Source organism: Chelmon rostratus, chromosome 4 (genome assembly GCF_017976325.1).
Source record: "Chelmon rostratus isolate fCheRos1 chromosome 4, fCheRos1.pri, whole genome shotgun sequence".
NCBI classification, from domain to species: Eukaryota; Metazoa; Chordata; class Actinopteri; order Chaetodontiformes; family Chaetodontidae; genus Chelmon; species Chelmon rostratus.
Genome location: NC_055661.1, coordinates 11313166 through 11334355, shown reverse-complemented (window position 1 = coordinate 11334355; position 21190 = coordinate 11313166). Strand labels below are relative to the sequence as shown.

At 43.7% G+C, this 21190-nt stretch overlaps 1 protein-coding gene across 2 annotated transcripts in view; it reads right to left on the bottom strand.

Moving 5' to 3' along the window:
* pde4ba (phosphodiesterase 4B, cAMP-specific a) overlaps positions 1–21190 on the bottom strand; it is a 124454-nt gene that overhangs the window by 72851 nt on the left and 30413 nt on the right. Inside the window, exon 1 of one of the 2 annotated variants that reach the window (XM_041936050.1) lies at positions 560–1207. The exons of the other annotated variant lie outside the window; for it this stretch is intronic. Within the exon in view, the coding sequence (XP_041791984.1) occupies positions 560–660 (101 nt within the window). The 5' untranslated portion in view covers positions 661–1207. Of the gene's footprint in view, positions 1–559; positions 1208–21190 lie in introns of those variants that run through there. 2 annotated transcript variants of the gene reach the window in all.

Sequence of the window (21190 nt, the reverse complement as noted above, 5' to 3'; positions counted from 1 at the left end):
ATGTCATGTTTATTTATTTATCTGTTTATTTAGATATATCCTCCGGGTCGTCTGGTTGTCTGACAGGCCGGACCCTGTTCACACTGTGGTTACACTTATTTGCATGACGAGCCACTTTGATGCCTTTAACTGCAGTGACACAGCACGCAAACCTATTCAAAACATGAACCTGCAAAGGCTGTTGCAAAAATCGACTTCAGCTGGATTTTCTCACTCACGAGTGCGACAGTGCACCGGTCCACGTTCATCTGAGGATTATGGTGATGATGAGAAACACGTGAGAGGGTCGGCTGATGGGAAATGGGAAGTAAGACGACACATACACTGGATTCCACACAGCAAGTGGAGGAGTGAAGGGACTCTGAGAGACACTGCAAGTCTCACACAGCTTAGCGTAAAGTTTCTTGAAATAGACGTCTTCACATAGAAGGAAATGCTCAAATTTGGTCAGAGGTCAGAATGACGACCTCAAACGAAACCCTGCAAGGACAGAGTGGAGAGCGCAGGAGTCTTTCTAGGCGCGAGGCAGCGTGAAGTGTGTGAACGTGTGTGTCCTAACCTGTGAGCGTGGCCGTGGTTGGTGGCGTGGAGTTTCCTGATGACTTCCTCACTGAAGTCAAAATGAACCCTTCCTCTGGCACAGGGGGAACGCCGGTACATCGCCCCGACGCACGCACGCACTCATGCACGCCGCCACCCAAAACGTGCCGTCACACACGAAACCACTAACAGATCAACTAGAGCACGCCCAGGCGCAGCATTTCACACACACACCATCGTACACACATCTGATAAGTCAGCACCACTGGTGGCAACCGCACAGTAGCATGTACACACACACCCACACACACACACACACGCTTACAAAACTCACTGAGGTCACACACAAAGTATTTACTTCACATGAAAATTAATGGATCTATCTACAAAACAAGCACAAGCACACACACATTCACCTCCAATCACTCAGTCAGGCTCCACAGACCCACATTTACATGGCTGTTACCTATAAAAAGGCTACATAAAAACTTAGATAATCCATCAGTCACCCTCTCCTCGGCACAAGTAAAAGCAGCAAACAGGTATCCAGACTCCTTCTTCACACACGTCACACACAGCAGCAGCACAAGCAGCAGCCCATACGTCACACCACGGCACTCTTTCAGCCCTCGTTCACTCTGACACTCTCCACACACTCTCTGGACTCTCTCTGCGGACTCTTCTCTTCGTCGGAGGCTATACTTCCTCCCCACGGTGTGTGTGTGAGTGTGTGTGTGTGTGTGTGTGCAGAGTGTGTGTGTGTATGGAGCTCTGTTCCCCTCAGCGCGGCCCAGCAGAGTAAGGAGGAACATCTAAGTTCAGGAGTGGAGTCGCTGGAGTGGAGTCACAAGCCATCCATCACTCACAGCCTTGTCAGCTCTAATTAACACTGTATCTATGGAAAACATTGAGAAGCATAACAGACGCACACACGGCTACACAAAAGAGTGCACTGTGCGTGCAAATGACTGGTGCGCTGCACAAGCTGAGAAGACTTAAGAGAGTTCATTTCCCAAGAAATGGTTCAGCAAATCATCTCGAAAGCCTGGAAATGAAGACAGGATGGTATGTGAGACTTATTATTATACCGACACTACACTCAAACTTTACAGAAGATTTTGTCATATTTTATTGTCAACTTTTCTTTCATATATAATGTTTCTTGACTTTTGTGGTACTTTGGTTTTATTTTTTCATTTTCTCTTACTACGTGGAAAGTAAAACCAAAACAAACTCTGTGTATGTGTGAACCTGCTTGGCAATAAAAACTGATTCTGATTGCGAAAATGTTTTTCACAGCGAGTTTTGAATTTTGTTTTCTTTTTCTGGACTTTTTCATTGGACAGAATGATAATGTATGTGCAGCTTGTATGCAGGTTGAGTTGTATGCATGCCACAATAATAAAAATAACAAGAAATGGTTAATAACTACATTGCAGTGCCTTAGAAACCATTTCTAAATGTTTGTAGAAATGGCGGTTCACTGTTATTCTGGCGACCTGGTCTACCTTAACTGTCGGTGTGAGTCTGTATGGGGAAGAGGTGGCATCTGGTGCTCTCGCGGGGGGCCACAGCGCCTGATGACACTGTGCAGTATACTGATACACAAGCCCTTTGATGACTGTGATGACAGATCTGTGTTGAATAGCATCACATACAGTACAAGAAATGAGCTGCTGAAGCATAAGAGAGGGGGGAAAAAGAGAAAGCAATGGGAAAGACACTGACTTTGAAGCCACAGTAGGAGGTCTTTCTATGTCTGTGTCCAACACAAATCTGCTCTGATTACCATCTTGTCCACATTTCGATTGTACAGAATATTCACTAGAAAAGCTTTTGGAAAATATGATAAAGTTATTTAAGTAAGTTAAATCACAGATACACAAATCCTGTTTACAGCTTTAAGGCACATATTAATAATATTTACAATAACTACATTTTAATTGATACAGAAAGTCATTATGTTATTAATATCTTTCTCTTAGCAGGAGCTTTAGGATTTACCAGTCTCAGCTTGCTGTTCCAGTGCTGCAAGTGTGTTTTTACGCATTAATACTGCATGATTATACTTCTATGAAGCAATAATTACAATCTGAATATGAAATATGAAATCGTTGGATGAAAAGGTGATTCTGGTTGCATGAGTAAGTGTCTCCTGTTTCTCATAACTTCCTCAAACAGTGGTCATGAAACCGATCAGGAAAACCTTCCTGATTGGCAACTGAAGGAGTTTCCAAAAAGTACCGTCATGGCAGGACAAGTGAGCCTCCTTGACACTTATTTGGAAATGATTCAGAAAGATGACACATTACACGAGCACTTGAAAAACACATAAGGGGAGGAGTAGGATCACAGAGGCCAACACTGAATCACTAGTCCGTTCCCACAGCCGAGCCGGCCCGACTGCTTCACAATGCACACAAAGCTGAGAAATGGGAGAGGCGGAAGATGTGGTGGCCACAGGGCTGTATGTGTCCTGTGCGACAATGGCAACGGCATTCCTCCTTAATGACCTGCCGGGGGTTAACCATCGAAGAGGAAGATATAAGAAAGAGCTCCTCCTCACACTATAATGGGCATCATGTATGGCACACCAGTGGTGACTGGTGCACATTTTGAAAAGCCTCACTGACACTAGAACGCAAGTGTTAAAGGAGACAAACACAGCTGGAATATTTAGCAAGTGCTGCTAAAATATAAAGACAGTTTAAATGTCCTGCGTCCAGCAGCTGTTTATCCTTATATCAAAGTGTACAGAAGAGGGTTACTTTTCATTTTAAAGTAATCATCCAAATTAGCCCCAGGATGTTGTTAGAAAAAGGCCTTTCTGTTTAATTCAGCTGTTACAGAGGTTAGTGGCACTGCACTGCATAATAAAGACAAACCATCCTAAAATTTAGATTCTGTCATGTCTCGTGAGATTTGTTAATGTGTTTTGTTCACAAGGGTCATGTCTTGTCTTGCACTTCCTGTTTTAATGTGAAACCTAACTCTCCTCTCGTTTCAGGCCCTTGACTTCCCGGTGTGTTTCCCGCCTGTCTGATTGTCTACCTCGCCCTAATTGTCTCCACCTGTTCATTGTTACCTCGTGTATATATAGTCTGCGTCTCCCTTTGTCCGTGATCCTTGTCTTCTGTGTCCCTGCAAGTCTAGTTATTAGTCCAGCCTTGAAACTTTTGTTTGCTACTTTGTTATCTAGCTTTAGTGATTTGACCAGTCTTGCATTTTTGTTTATTACTTTGTTGTTGAGCCATCTTTGAGCCTTGGATAGTTTTTGTTCTTTATCTAGTTTCTGTTGTACTTCTGTTACATTACTTAGTTTGTATTTTGTCATTTATCCTGAGCGCTTTGAGTTAATAAATTTCCTTTATTTTGAAACCTCGCTGAGTTGTCTGTGGTCTGCATTCTGAGTCCTGAAACCTCGTGCCTCTGGGCTTGTCAGATTCTTCTGATTTGGCATGTTTATAATCCCACAGACCTAAAACGATAAAATCAACATAAGTGCTCATATACAGTACATGTACTTGAACTGTCATCCAGAGTTCCTCCCACTAGGACACTGAATGAATAGTGAACGACACTGCACACTGGAAAAAACACTGGTTGTGTTTATAGGGCCTGGTGCTGCTGTGTTTCATTTGTTCATCCTTCCAAATTAATCACATGTCAAATAAACAGCGTGCCAAGACACTGTGGCATTACAATAAACAAAACCTTGGCAACATAACAAATACTACTGTGCTGTATTTAGCCGCAGTTCTAATCATAGCGCACAGTGATGTGTTATTATAAAATCTGTCAATGAAACCAAACCGCTGACACCCAGTGAAACTATTCACTCTTGGGCAGGTCACAGTCCAACACCACATTAAAATAGATCAAGCTGTATTCTGGCCTTTTCTGCCCACTTGTGCTCGCAGTCCAAAACAGTAAGTTGATGGATGGAAAAAAAAGGATGAACTGTATAGAATGAAGGTGTAGAATGAAGCAGGACCCCACTATGAACACCAGAGGGCACCATCTCATTCTACAGCTGGAAAAAAATAGTTTTTCAGGCCTGCATCCACAAGATGGCAGTGTGTAACTGTATTTTCTGCCTTGAGTTCTGCACCATGAGGCTCACATTGACGGTGCGTGGCATGCAAGATGTGGTATGCAAGATGTGACACCAGATGGATCGCGCCCTCTGTAAAGCACTGTGAGGGCATTAGACAAGTAAAGTATAGTAAATATAGTTCCTCCAAATGCTATTTCATGTTCGATCAGAATGACAAAGTGATTAGAGCGTGTGACCCTGATATTCAGCACCTATTTGACAATTAGGATGACAGGTGAGTAGGTTCTGAATACCAAGTTAACAGGATGCCTGGAAACTCAATACATCTGCACAAACCCTTAATTACACATCAGGAATCTTCATTTTACTAAAAGCTTGGTTGATGCACGTTATTGATGAATGTTGATGCTACAATTAGGCCCCTTCATTCAACTGGAACCCTGTTTTTGATTCACGTCTGGCGTTTTAACCATTTATTTTATTGTACAACATTGTCTTGGGGGATAATTTATGTCTGTATTGGATTGCAAACACAAACAAAAGAAGGCTTGTACAGCTTTAACAGGGTTTCACACAGAAGTAGAGCACCATAATTAAACATCCATCAGGCCTCTATTTGACAGCTTAAGAGCAGCCTGTCAAATTGTCGCTGGCAGACCGCTTTAAATCGATATCGCACTGCAGATGAGGCGACCCAAAAAAAAAAAGGACAAACTTTAGCAAAATGTCTTTTGTCTCAGCGTACAAATAAGAAAATATTAACTGCAAATAGAATCTCGGCTGTGTTTGACAGAACCTGACAGGCACAGCATCACCTTTGACATGAAAGCTGCCTCTCTCATACAAACACACACGCAATCACATTAAATCAGGATCAAACAACAGGCATGATCCCTCAAAGCTATTTAAATATAAATTCTAAAAAGGGAGAAAGAGAGTAGGAGGTAGACAGAGTTCAGAGGGGCACACTGAGAGAAACAAGTTTACAAGACAGAAGCTGACAAAGGAAGCTGGACGGTGTGAAAGACATCAAGTGATTTTAAAAGATTTTGATAAGAAGCTGATTCTGAATCAATTCACACCTTCCAAAAGTCCATGCTGACAGTATGTCCTCACTTTGTTTGCTATTCAATGAAGAAAAGGCAAGACTCTGAACTGCAGTGTACTAATGCTGCTAACTAAGACGCCACAGAGAGACATTATTCTAACCAGCCTGATCTTCACCGTGACTCAGCTTATTCTCTTCTGATCCCAAGATTTCCACCAGAGATGCACGATGTGATCCGCCGGCCCAGTATCAGCACAGACACTGACTCTATTAAGTGGATCAGATATCTGCAATAAATACAGCTTCTTCATCAAATTTAGTCAATCTAGTGTTTACATTCAGTTAGTCATGGCGGGCTGCCAACTCAGTTTTAAGAGCCATAGTGGTGGTGCAAGGTTGCCCTTTTGATCATTATTATACCAGAAATCAGATTGGTCCGATCTCCCTGTGTTTAGGTGTCAGAATCAGGAGGGTATCAGGACAGAAGAAGTCAGATCTGTACATCCCTGATCTGAACAGCTCATGTTTGACCTCAGCAGCAACCACAAAACATCAACAGCTGCGCAGAACTGATGAAACATCTTCTGAAAACCAAAGAAGTCCGACTGCCTCTGACTTTGGCCCAGATTAAGAGAAAATCAAAAATCAACCAAACCAAAAGTTAGTAAGGAGCAAAAGTTGGATTAATAACAGGAGACAACGAGTGTATCCGTGCTGAACTACGATACTCTGCTCCTGTTTGCTGCTTTGACTTTTATCATTCTTCGACAGATACAGAGTAGGGGCTGACAGGCTTTTTGTGGGAATCGTGGGATTCCTGTGGGATTCCTGCAGAACGGGAGTCAGTTTCACTATTCATCACATGACTGGGACAAGAAAAAAGTGAACAGGAGCAAGCGGGATGGGACTCATAATAACAACAGGTCAGTTTTTATAAACAGAAATGCAGTTATGATATGAATAAACATTATTTTGAAGAAAATGCTAGTTCTTATGTTCACTTTTTTAATTTTCCCCCTGTCTGCTCTGGTTGCTGGTTGGTTGCAGCACCTGACCATGTCACGTGTGACAGTGGATTGATGACACACGGTGCGGCCGCCAAAATTCAAATCCCTGCAGTGCAGTTTAAGAAAATGATGGCGAGAACATATCAAATAAAATCATTGCACAACACGGCAACAGAACAGGATGGGAGTCATTCCTCTGGGATAGAACAGGAGTATTTTTGAGGGAGTGTCCTCCACGTGCGAGTGTGACTTCATGTGGAGATACACTGGGGAGTGGAGAGCAGCGGAGTAGAGGAGGCCCCAGTTTGGGAAAACTCTCCAGTCACTTTCATAGCGTTCCTGACAGTGATTTCAGCCCCCTGATAAAATAACTCTGATACGTTTAGGAGCAGGTGTGTTTTTGTGATGGCAAGGTTATACTGCGCAGTCTGAACTCATCTCTGTTCACTCACGTTCACTTCAATATCGCAGGTGAGGGTGCAGAGACGATTGTTGAGTTGCCACAGAAACAGTGAGCAGCACAGACACACACAGAGACACACAGATCTCTGAGGCCTGACTTCAGCACGAGCGTCACTCCAGCCCCTTCATTCATCCGATCTTTGCACTTGACTCATCACACAAAGTGGCCTCCATTCAAAGTGAGAGGAGAGGAGAGGAGAGGAGAGGAGAGGAGAGGAGAGGAGAGGAGAGGAGGTAGAATGATTGTGGGCAGGTATGAAAAGAGGAGTGATGAGGTCAACGAAAGAGATAAAAAGCCTGTATCTATCAGTTGCTACATTCAAATGAGAATTTGAGTCTGTCTTGCTGGTGTTACCACATACAACATACTTACTTCAACTCCTCCAACCCCATATAAATCTAATTCCCCTCTCTGAAAAGAGGGCACTGCAGTCAGCCCCCCTGTGATTAACCTAATCCCCTGATCGCAGAGCAGCGCTCCCCTCAGTGCCAGCACCGTACCGTATTTGACATCAGCAGCTCTCACGCTGTGATAACTAGAGGGCACACTCCAAAAAAAAAGTGTGAATTTTAAGCAGTGCGGAGCGTAGCACCGCTACTAAACCTGCACTAGCATCGAAAGCCATGACAGCAAGCTCACAAAGAGGGACCTGCGGTACAGCACAGCCTGACGATTGTGAGTGAACTCTGCAACCCCGCTGCAAGGGCTAACGTTAAGCTAGCTCTATATGCTCACTAAATACTTCTAAAACATAAGATGTTTCTACATGTGATGAATACAGATTATGTGGCGTGTGGGTGTGGAGGCTTGGAGATGTTTAAAGGTAGTTTTGACTCACTGCGTAACCGAAGTAATGATCAATGGCGGAGGAAGCATTCAGATCCTTTACTTGACTAAAAAGTACTAATACCACATTGTGAAAACACTCCACTGCAAGTACAAGTCCTGCATTCAAAACCTTACTGAAGTTAATAAAAGTACTATCAGCAAAATGTATTCATAGTGCAGAAAACTGGTCCCTGTCAGTGACTTCTATATGATGTTTCTGGATTAATATTACAGTGGATTAATGTGGATGTTGCATTTAACTGCTACTTCTTTATTTACTGTTGGCTAGTTTAATCTACAGCAATGCATCTTATGCTATAAGGTCATCATATGTTAGTGTCTCCAAAAAGAGGTCAGAAAAACGGCCTGTTTTCAGCTCTGTGACGATGCGGTTTCCAGCTGATAACAGACGCTTTGCAAATAGTTGATTTAGTTCAAGAAGTAGGAGAATATTCCCAGACTATGATGAAACTCTTTCTACTTTAGCAGGTACATCCAGATTCAAAATAAGCACATTTGGAGATACGTAGTTTTTCACTGGACAGGGAGGCTGTAAAGAATGTGAAAAGTAACTAGTAACTAAAGTCGTCAGTCAAATGTAATGGAGTAAAAAGTTCTCTGAAATCTAGAAGTATAGAGTTTCACAAAACTCAAGTGAAGTACAACTATCTTGAATTTGCACATAAGAGTATTTGAGTAAATGTATTTATTTGTATTCCACCACTGGTACCATTTAACTAATCACTTCACTACTTAGTAACTAGTGGAGTGAGATAGGGACACTTGCAGTGGTGAAAATGTATTGCGTGACTCTTCTGTCTGTGCTTCACGAGGCCTCTGGTCCAGCTCTTTCAAAATAAAAACTGTCACTCACACAAACGAGTCTGCCGCACTTCCTCAGAAAAAAACCTGCTAAACCTGCAGCACATATGTCACGGCTGCATTTCAAAGACACACCACGCGTCATATCATCGTCTGTCATCTGGGAGCGTGTGCGTGCCCTTGTGCTTGGCGCTGTTTGTTTTTCAGTTTGTCCAATTGGTGGCGCACATGCACGTGCGTGCCGCGGTGAGGATACTTAAGGCTGAGAACATGGTGGACGGTGTTTGAGGGTTAAGGGCTTGATCCTGACATGAGGACAGGGAGTCAGATAACAGGGTCCACATGTGCCAGGTTTTCTCTTGCAGGCTCTCCCGCCTACTTCTAAACGTAGCACCTGTTTATCTGCTCCATCTCCCAACGGTCAGGCTACAGGATCGGTTGGAGCGTAATCCGCAAAGTGGTTCAAAACAATGATTCACTTCAGGTTCACGGATCAAGAACGAGGGAATGTTCAGCAAATCACTGAACGAGCAGCTCTGCACACACTTCAGCTGCTCAGAACATGCAGGAGAGGTTCGCATCTGAACCAGCACATAAGCTGAGCTCGGAATAGATTTTAGAACAAACGTACGTAATGTTACTGTGCTGTTAGGAGAGCGCCATATCATGCTGTTCATGATTGTATTGGTATAATTTTTAACATGATAAAAAAATCAGTGGGATAATGGCAATATTCAGACGTAATGACATCGCAACGTTACGCACAACAGCAACAAGCATGGAACATAGCATTAGTACCACAGTTAGCTCCAAAAAGGGGAGCGACTTCAGTAGTGTGGACGTGGTTTAGGTACAGTTATATATGCATATATATATGGAAGAAGTGCGAGAAGAGTGTAACAACAAAAGACAATAGAACAAACTTATTTCAGCATCTGAAGCAGAAGAGCCCGTCTGAGAACGAGGAGAGCTCAAACCAAGCAGAATATCTGCACCGACTCAGCACAGAATCACCTTGAAATATAGTGACATTATTTCAGGGCCATAACGCCCACCCCTGTAGAGTGTATGACTGCAGCATGTGTGTGTGAAACAGTGATTAGCTGGTGATCAGTGACACCGCAGCTCTCATCCTGCTTTAATGTTTGGCTTCGGTAAATTATGAATACCACGTTAATTCTGCTGGATGAGCTTCTACATTATTGCATACAATTCCAACCGCGTGCCCCTGGAATCCCCCGAGAGAATGAAACCCTCTAATATCACATTTCAGTTAGTCCACCTGAGCAGCAGAGCCCCACTTACTGCGGAGTTCAGACCAGCTCACAGTACATCCAGACTAATAAGTAATAAGTGCAGATGTGCATATGTGAGTTGAGACGGAGGAGAAGCGAGTTGAGGCTTTCACTCCATGGCTCCCCTCTTATTGTCCTCTTATTGTTTTTCTTTATTCTTACTTGTTCCTTATTTTCATATTCATATTTCAAGACTGTTCCGCACTTTGGCCAACTGTGGTTGTTTGTACACAAATAAACTTTGACTTGACTCGGAGTGACTGCTGCATTATTTAACTTCATGGTTCTGTGTCGGCACTCACTGCACTTCAGTTAAGGTTAGGAGAGATCCTGGTCTTGGTTTCATGCAGAAAAAGTCTACAGCGGTTTAAAGCACGAGAAACAACATGTTTTGCCGTTTGACTGAAACCACTATCTTTCCTTCAAATGAGCCAAACTGCTTTTGTTGCCTGAAGCGTCTGAACCACAGAGGAACCCTGGTCTCTCCACCCTGACCTCCCTGAGACTCCAGCGCTGTACACAAACACCGCTCTTCATTCAGGACAGAAACACTGCCTCGGATTAGAATCCAGGCAGACATTTTGTTTGTCACCACAGGAAAACAACTTCTGTGATATTTAGGTGTCATTTCTGGTTGCAGTAGGGAACACACATATTCAAATCAAACACACACCCACACCCACGCTGTGATGGGTGTGTACAGTAACACCGCTCTGTCTCCATTTTTCCCTCTATCTTCACGTACCAAACCCAGGAGTGACGACGGAAGCAGAAAGGGCTGATGGGAACTTCCAGTGTAGATGACATTGCTGTCATCGCCTCGGTCAGCCTTGATATCAAGAATCAATTTGTTTTTTTGCTTGTTTGTTGTTCTCTGCAAGTCTCAACTCAATAACTTACTTGATTTGATTCATAGATGATGAAAGTGTAAGACTGGTATTACTGAACACGCGCGTCGCATCCCGGAACCCCACTGAGGATCGTCTCAGGACAGTTTCAGAAATTCATCAGGAAAATCTCAGCGTCCGTCACTTGATGACTGCTCTCGGCTTCAATAAAGCAGCAGGTGGTAGCTCAGAAAATAACCCTCCGTGTACATTGGGGTAGCGCAGGTTAGCGGTGTCCAGCAGGTAGGATGAGAAAGAAGGTGAGTTTCAGTCCATTTAAAAACAATCCACGTTCTTTCATTCAGGAGGAGCTGCCAAAAACCTTCCCAAGTCCTTGTATTTAAAGGCCAGCATTGAAAAAGATACCTTACAAAATGCTAAAAAAAAAAGACAGAAAAATAAAAATGTGTTACGGAAACACTTTTAAACCTCCGACCCAGTGTTGATCACAGCATCTGTTCCATGCTGGTTTTCCTCGCTGCGTCCTGAGCCATGTTTCAAGTCTCTGCGTGTCCCCGTCCTGCTGAAATCGATGCTGTTCCTCTTTTCTAGTCTCTGCCTCAGTTCAGGTCTGCTGGACCACGTACAGGTCACATTTCATGGATGATCTTTGATCCCCCTGCCCCGAGTAACCAAGGTACAGTATATATTTGCATGGGCCGAGACAACGACCGCTAAACAATCTGACATCTCACGAGGTGTTGGAGTTGATGGCCGCTGTGAGACGTCTCATCTGTTTCTGCGGCGTACATTTTTTAATGTCCGCAACAGCATCGGCCTCCAGCTGCTGAACCGTTCTCACCGTAGTCTACAGTAAACTGAACAACACTTCCTCAGCTACAATCTAAAATGCTCTTAACATCAGTTGTGGTCTTTTGATTCAAATAACTGTCCGGCGGGGAAGCGCTTTGGCAACGACACGCAAGAATCACATTCTCATTGGTTTCCCTCCTCGTGTTACCCGACCACTTCCTTCACAGCGCTCTCTGTGTCACAACAGCCATGTATGTCCCACTGTACATGCTGACTGTACCTACACAGGGTCTGATTACACAGAGCAGCAGCACACATTAACGAGGCGATAAGGACTACAACAGCGACTCCGCATCGAGACACACAATCCCCGGCCTTTGACAGCAGCACACGCGCACACACAGAATAACACTACTGACTGATGTGCAGCCCGACACTTGAGACCGCCTGTATCAAATAGCATTCAGCAAACACAAACAGCTGCAGCTGAATATAAAATCTGTTGTTACACCAGTGCCTGCTTTACTAGTGCGTTCAAAATGCTTCTATAAAAGAGCACGTGAAACTGCCTAGCAACAAGTGGGCTCGAAAGCACTTGACTCGTGGCTGGGAAATTGTTTGCTTTGAAGCCCGGCACATTCTCACTGCATGCACGGTGGTCCAGGAAATGATTACCTGAGAGAGTTTCTGTGGACAGAACAGCAAAAGCTTTTTGTCTGATGAACTGATAGATCTGCTAGAATTTATACTGAACGAGCTGACGGTTTTTGGTTGCAAACAATGATAGTATACATTTGAATAAAGATGCACTCCCTCATTAATCTCCCCACCTCTGCGTCAAACAGGTCATTAATTATTTAATGGTCAGCTGTCGGTCAAGCGCTTGGACTGAAGCTTGTTGAATTTGAGAGAGAGCAGTTACCTCTTTGGCTCTTAAACTCTCACAGTCCAAATGCATGAGAATGTCTTTCAGTCTATTATATGAATTAAATTACATACATATGTGCATTTTTCTGAGGCTGAAGCACTTACTGTATGAAAATCAAATCAAATGGCTCCATGTCATGTGAACAGTCTGCTGGTGCTGCCAAACCCACTGAGAATCAACATCCAACTCTGCGGCTCTGTGCATCTTTTTGCCTCTTTAGCTTATAGTTTTGTGCACTGTGACATGAACCTCCAACATAAAACCACAGCCAGCTGTTTCTAGCAAACAAGCGCAGATCGACTGTATGCTGCCTGTCCATCAAAGAAGCAGCAGAGAGCTCAAGTGAACATGTGGCTGGTGATCCATGTTTTTCAGCCGTCCTTCTATTGTAATTAATACTGCTGTCTACACAGCCCGCACGAGGGCGCTTTACATGTGTCGCGGCATCCATCATTGCTCTACATCAAGTGGTTGAGGTGTGAACCAAGGTTTGAATTTCTGTATACCTTCGATCCACATTGCAATTACGTGAGTGCACTAGAACTTTACAAGACATACAGTACCTACGACCGGTCAACACTTTGCTGTTGATCTGCAACGTCTGATTTTCTGTCGACATTTTGTCAATTCAATTCAATTCCTCTCTTTCTCATCCTCTCAGAAAATAACTGAAAGGTGTCACATTTTTTGTGAGTTTTCTTCCAACTCACTTTTTTATTGGGTTTAAGGACCAAATGTCAATTAAACATCCGCTCCCTTAGCCTTAGCATATGCTACTGCGGCTCATGTTGTTTTCCTTTTTCAATTTCTGATGATGGCCTGCCTGAACTTTCTGTTTCCACACTGGAAACGAACCAAAACCATGTTTTAGTTTCATCCGGATCGAACGCCGCTTTTTGTCAGACCAAGGTTTGGCTGTGTGGTCCGCGGGAGGTTTCACACTTGTAATTTTGGTTCAGACCAAACTGAAATGTCTGAGATTCAAGGCAAAACGAGGTAGCTGTGAAAGGCCCCTATATCCCTCCCTGACCTGTATTTAATTATCCCCCTTAGCCAAATGTTTTATCGCAAGTCTTAACTCTGCCCTAACCTCTTATGCAGTAAATTGTTACACCGCCATTTGATTAGTAATTCAAAGATTAGAGGTCTCATCTTACATTACAAACTGACATGAAACCATAAACCAATGGCAGCATTTCTCTCCCTCATTATTTGGCTGAGAACTGCGCTTCTTGCTTATAGGTGAAAAAACTCACAGATGGAGTGTGATTCAACATTCAGCTAACTCATAGGCACACATGCAGTCACACACACACACACACACACACACACATACAGACACAGACACAGACACAGACTAAAAAGCCAGGCAATGATTCATCCTGAAACAAAGGCAGGCAACGACAGAGAGTATTACTCAGCCTGAATATTCAACAACCATACAGTATACAGACAAAAACACACACCGACTTAAAATACCCCTCAGCTGGGAAATTCTTCAAACACACTAACACAGGGGGAGGAAATAGCACAGACAAAAGAACTGGGGTGAGAGACATTTCCATGGCAACCGCATTCGTAAGCCCGACTCTACCAATGAGCTTTGACCTTACAGTATGCCCAGGGATTCATAAGAGGCAATGACAGTGTTAAAACAGTAGTTTTCTATCACTACAGCTGACTAAAGATAGAAACTCTTTTTTTTTATTCATTTGATTTGATTTTAATTAACTGTATGTGCAGGTATACTGCGTTTGCAATATATTTTGCATTTTATGTTCTATGGTGATCGGTCTAATATGATGATCAGTGCGGACCTCTCAAACTTTTCATAAGCTTACTAAGACCACACATACATGCTGAATGTCCTTATTGCTGAGGTGGAGGGAGGATCTCACAACTAGCTGTCTTTCCCACAGCCAAAACTCCTCAATGGCCTTAACGCTCGATAACAACCCAATATCACTCACACATACAGTGGTAGGCAGCTCAACAAAGTTGAGACACAGTGACACACCTGGTGCCCAAATCTGCCCCAACATGTAAAGAGAAACTGGAGGAGTTGAAAGCTTGGCTGTGACTGACACTCATCTCTAAATGTACTGTATATGTCTCAATATATATCATGCAAAACAATGATGGAAAGTCTATCACAAGTAGACAAGGGTAGGTTTAACAGACTAAAACAGCTGGATTACTTGTGAAACTGAACTACAGTGAGCCTTATTTTAGGAGTTCATGGTGGCTGGCCATGTGAAAGTGAAAGAGGGGATGATGCAGTCAGGTAGAAGACAAACCAGGCAGTGTTGTGATAAAGGATTGGATGGTAGACAGCTGTGGAAAAGTATGACTGGCATGAATGACAAAGAGAAGAGAAGAGAAGAGAAGAGAAGAGAAGAGAAGAGAAGAGAAGAGAAGAGAAGAGAAGAGAAGAGAAGAGAAGAGAAGAGAAGAGAAGAGAAGAGAAGAGAGAAACTCTGAGATCAAAAATGATCACCGCTTAATTTGCAGCGCAGCAGATCTCTACAATCAGCACAGTTTCAAGATCAGTGTCACAGTCATTCTGACATAAAATCACTTCATCATTTTATCCTGTGAGACATTTGTGTGAACTTTTGTCATAATTAGAATATGAATTTGAGTTATGCTCATCAATGTGTTTTCTGTGATCACAGTGAACTTTCCCACCAAAATCTCATCAGTTCATCCTTGAGTCCAAGTGAACGTTTGTGTCAAGTGTAAAGAAGTTCAAGGCGTTCCTCAGATATCACATTCATGAGAACCAGACGGACAGACAGACGGACTGATGGACAACCTGAAAGCATAATGCCACAGCACCACCAGCACAGAGGCATAAAAACAAGCAGTTTTTATTGTAAAATATTTAATGTAACATTCAGGCCAGAAAAGGGTTGACACATTTATTTCAATCTCCAGTAATCGTGTATTAAGCTTGTGAAGGAAATTTTATATCTGAGCAAATGAAACGGCAGAGAAAATGAAGTGGGTGCATTTAAATACAAGCAGTACGTACTAATGTGGAAATTAGCCGCTTTCCCAGTTAACCTATTATTCATGATATGAGACTCCCTTCGTATTACTGCTGTCAGATACCATTAAAAAAAAGGGGGGGGGGTGGGGGTGGGATGCTGCTCAGCTTGCTGCCACCACCGCCGCCGCTGTTGCCAATGCATGTCACGGCCCACCGCCAGCCAGGCATCGACCTGTGGGCTCTGCTTCTTCATGGTTCCCCACAGGGTGCCGCATTGATCTCACTCTGCTCTCACTTCCACTGGCTTTAAATTATGCTTGGCAGCGAGCAACACGAAACCTTTAGCCTCAACACCAAGCAAAATCTATACTCTCATTCCTTTCCAATTAAATTGCTCTTAGTCCATTTGTGACGCGGCTGAGTGCAATGCGTTGAATGCGCAAAATATTAGGAAAAACAGAGGCATACAGATGAGTAAATCTACCTAAAAGCCACCACCTCTTATTGGTCTTCCTTAGAACTGCTTAGTTAAAGAAGGATTCAGCTTTGACTGCGATCCAGTATTATGAATATATCAAATGATTTGAGTCCATAGAGATAGAATGTCGTGGATTGTCTCCCATCGCTCTAAATCAGAATTACAATGAATAACAAATGCATTATATCCTTGACACCCGGATATAAAGTGCACCCACAAAGCCACGCAGGCCACCGCTGACATCACCACAAATCACACAACAACCTGGATCTCTCGCTGTCTCTGCATGTGTGCGTGTGCTCAGGTCGTTTCACACGTTAGAGACCAAGTGTGTGCGTCTGTGCACACGTAGGCACGTGTGTTCTCACAAGGTGTGTGCATATGTCGGTGTGTGACAGCGTGACGCACATAGTTACTCGCAAACCTCGCTGCTTGGTTGCCATGGCCGATGGTTTCAACAAAGCGGAGCTTCAAATACCTTCCTGTATCTCCTTTCTCTGTTTGCCCTCTTTTCCTTCAAGCCAGTTTTTCACCCTTTTTTTTCCTCCTGTTTTTGCTTTCCCTCTTTTTGGTTTGTTTTGCATTTTAATTGGGTTGATCTCTTCTCTTCCCTTGTTTTATTTTCCATTTTTCTTCCTTTTGTGAGTCCCACATTTTTGCCCTTCAGACCAATGTTGTTTATCCCTCCTGTTTTACATTCTCCTTTTTTTAAGTTAGCATGTGATGCTATTATACAATTTTCTCTCATTATATCTCTCTCCCAATGTATGCATTTGTTTTCGTGTGCAGCCTTACCTACGTCTATCTTTGTCTGGTAGATGAGCAGTGTATCATGTGATGGCTTCCAACCAGGGCTCCTGGCCTATTTTTGTCTCGTCTGAGTTTGACTCCCACAAATAACAACTGAATGCCCCACTTGGGATTTTGCTTCTTCTAAGTTCTTTCTTTGAGTTGCTGTGTGTCTGAATTGAGGGGAGAAACAGCACTTAGTGCAACGATGATCTGAGACAACTACTTCACATTGCATTTGTGGCCATTTTCACACCATCCTCTGGACTCAGCTGCCTCTAACTGCTTTCCCCCTTTCATGACACTCCATCCATATCCATCCGAACATCAGTTTTATACGCTAGTTTATCCTGTGTCAGGCTGCAGCAGGCAGGCAATCCCAGCATGCGATGGGGAAGAGGCAAGTCGCTGTCTTTTACAGGGATAATACACAAACAACACATTCACACCTGCAGGCAATTTGGAGGTTTGACAGTCAGCTGGAGCCGCCTTACAGGACAGTGGTATGAGTGTTCCCGGGGAGGCTGAGCAGTGTGATACCATGATAATTGGAACACACCCTTTTTCAGTGTGCAACAACCGTCAATCCTGTGCGTATAATCAACATTTCAGGAAGGGAAATTTCATCCACCTTTGGTGCCTTGCTACTGCAGTGTTTTTGGACAACATTAGGGACAACCATTAGAGAAATGGACAAGGCCTCCCCTGAATCTTTCAAAGGCCTCCTTCTCAGTTGGAGGAGAATGTGACAGTCAGATTGAGGAATTCCTCTTGCCACTGCCTGACAATATCTCTACTTAAGACCAGCAGTTTCCCAGTATGTGCTGAGAACAGCCTGGGTACACCTAAGCAGCTACCTCTGGGGCTGACAAATGAAGGCAGTGTGGAAGTGCCAAAGTTCAAAGAACTGCAGTTTTGAGGCTAGCTGCAAAAGCAGGTCAATCCGCCATGAAATGCCCAACTTTACAGCAGAAATAAACACTTTACAGGGGGTGAAGTTTTATGGAAGTCACTTGTTTGAATTACATTAAGGCGTAAACTTATGCATAATAATGGGCATGGCCACTGTAAGTGACATCTAGCTGCTAGGTTTCAGCAACCAGGCTTCATTTGGACTGCCTCAACTCCACCCACGCTCCATCTCCCATTGCCCATTTTTGGGTTAGCTGGGGGTTCGAGTCACTGAGCTTCATAATGGCTCTTCAGAAATCTATGAGTGACGTCATGGAGACTATGTCCATGTTTTATACAGGCAATGGGCACACCCTGCCTCTCCTCCTGAGCCCTTAACCATGGAAGATGTAGTCTCCCAAGAAAATGTAGACCTTCAGTCCTTTTTCTTCTCACTCACGACTCCTCCAGCCAGAGATCTTCCTTCCTGGGCTCTCAGGCTGCTACAACAGGCACCTACCATGTCCTGGCCATAACTCTGAGCAGCAATATCCTCAATAGTGGTTTTCAACGTGGAATATTCAGATTTAATGTCTCAAAACTCCTGTGGGACCCACAAAAAAACTCCTGAGCTGGGAGATGATGATCTCGCAGACTGGTCTCCTCTAGGCAGATGTTCACCCTGCAGGTTTGGCTTCAGTGGTTCTCTCCAGGATCCATCACCTGACCCACCTCATTATGAGTAAAGGGCTTCAGGTGTTCTGATACAAGGTGCACTTACAAGACACCTTACATGACACATGTTTCAACACTGTTCCTTATGCATAGCCCATGACATGCACAAAAGTCAAAGACCACTCTGGTCACTCCTTTTGCCCTGTCTATGACCTCACACAGTGACTCCAAGAAGACGAATAGACACAAACAACACAGCTAAAATTCAGATTAAAGAGGAGGAAAAGGAACTTTGTTTTGCCCAATTAAAAGAGGAATTTTTCATATTGTAATAATTTATATCATTACGCAGATCTCAGGAAGTGGTCAGTTCGTGCAAAATAATTTCATTCAAACAAGATTTGATTCACAGCGCCCAGGAAGTGTTTGCACACACCATGGTGCTGTTACAATAATAAGAATAATGCAAACAAGACTAGGGCATATATTAACCTACATGATCCAGTTAGAAGCCGTTGGCTATGGCCAAGTTCCAGAAAAGGCTTCCCTGGAGGTGCCAGGTTATCCTGTGTCATGAACCAGTGACATCACTGGTGACACCAATGTAAAGGGACCTATGTGTGTTTGTGTGTGCTTCCTGCGTGCAGTGAGGCTCCTCTTTCAATATGTCCATTGTGTAGTTTGGTCCCCACAGAGACTTAAGCGTACGCAGGTAGAATCACATTCTCACCCCCCACAGCGGCACGCACACAAACCCTACTGTCTGCAACCTGAGTCTGGGAATCAGATTCCAGCCTCTTCCACACACACACACACACACACACACACACACACACACACACACACACACACACACACACACACACACACACACACACAGGCCTCTTTCTCACAAAAGGCCTGAGAAGCATTGACAGAGAGCCATATAATTTATATGACACCAGAACCACATGGGAGCAGACTAGAAGGAAACCTACGTCATACTGGTTTACAAATGACAAAGAAAGGGCCAGTCTTTTAGCAGCATCAGCACACTGGAGAACAGGCCTCTTTCTCTTCTTTCACCCCTCCTCTGCTCTGCTCCATCCTCCACCTCTCCATTTCTCATCCTCCTTCCTGCACTCTCATCCACTCTTCTCATGGCTCCTCTCCATCACTCAATCATCTACTCTGGCCTCTCACCTTACCCTCCAGGATTTCTCCTGCTATATTATTTAACAAGGAAGAGTGCTTTTGTTTGTGCAACTTTTCAGTGACTGTACACGACAGGAATACAGAACAAATGTGCTACTGAAGGCCAAAAGTTGAGAGCTATAGACGCAGCGGTCATCTCTAGCAAGTACGATGCAGAAGCCTCCATTATGTGATAAAGGGAGGAATTTTACCGTATCGTCCAGTCTTATTGAAAATAACAAGCACCCTGCTTGAATCATTGGCTCTGATCACAGTTTTCTCACATGTTGCAGGTGTCCCAACCATATGGTAAGTCGGCATTCACACCTAGTCATGCTAAAGACAAGGGGAGGCTGGGAGAGATGAGCCCAATGAGGCCAGTGGTGATTCTTTTCTATAGGCATTGGAGGATTGTTTCAATCCTTCGCTGCCACCTGTAAGTCTGTATGCTTTGCAACAGTGTCACTACAAGCTTTTGACACAGCCTGCATCAAAGTCTTAAAACCAACATGGCAAGGAATCAGTGGTCTGAGGAGACCAGGGAAAAGAGGGAAAGAGGAAGGGGATTGGAAGGACACAGAACTAGAAAATTATGGAAAGGAGAGAATGAATGCAGGGAGATGAAATGTGATAGTGAGCAGATAAAAAAAGGACGCAAAGGAGCACAGACAAGCAGAGAGAGTAATGGGATCCAGAATAGACTGAGGGGAGAAGAAAAGATCAAAAAGAAGTGGGGGGAAAAAAGGCCCATACACCGGCTTCCTTAAAGCTTGTGCAGCTGAGTCACTCACTGCAGAGCAGCCGCAGAGCTGAGCCACCTCTGGTCTGCCCTGCATCCATTTCACAGCACAGGCTCTGATAAATTATCAAACGGGCACAGTCACAGTTACTACGGCAGCTGGGAGGCTGGCACCGACACCGCTGCCTAACAAGCCAAAATTGATAGAGTTGCAGGCACATGCTAATGCGACACAATGCATCAGCATGTCGCAGAGCTGAGTGTGGCAGATTTCGAAGCTCGTAACTTTAAAGGGTTTTCATCTGATAAAGTCTCTTTTTAGGGTATTAACAACAATACCACCTCCTGTACAAATCCACATCCACATCTAATCCCAATGGTGCTTTTTTGTGATTCATACTAAATAGTTTTTCTAAAAGCTGGTTCACAGGGTGTGATGATCCTGAAACTATTTCAAAGCACATGAACTGTAGTAGAAGATTAAAAGATCCCTATCACTCATAATCTACTTATAACGCACATGCCCACACATGCTAATAGATACAAAGCTTTGAGACATAACACAAATAACTGGTGACTTTCTTCATTTTGTGATGCCTTGGGCTGTAATGAATTATCCGACATGCACAGCCACACTCAGTGTCTGCGCAGTACCTCCAACAGCCCTTAGTTTAGCACATAAGCAGCAGCATAACAAAGCTGAATTTATGCACTTGCTGTCCCTTAAAATCCATAGTGCAGTGGGGTAGACACTGTAATTCTCAGACACCTCTTGTGCCACAATGCAGCAGACTCCATCACCCAAAAAGCAATTTAAATGGCTGT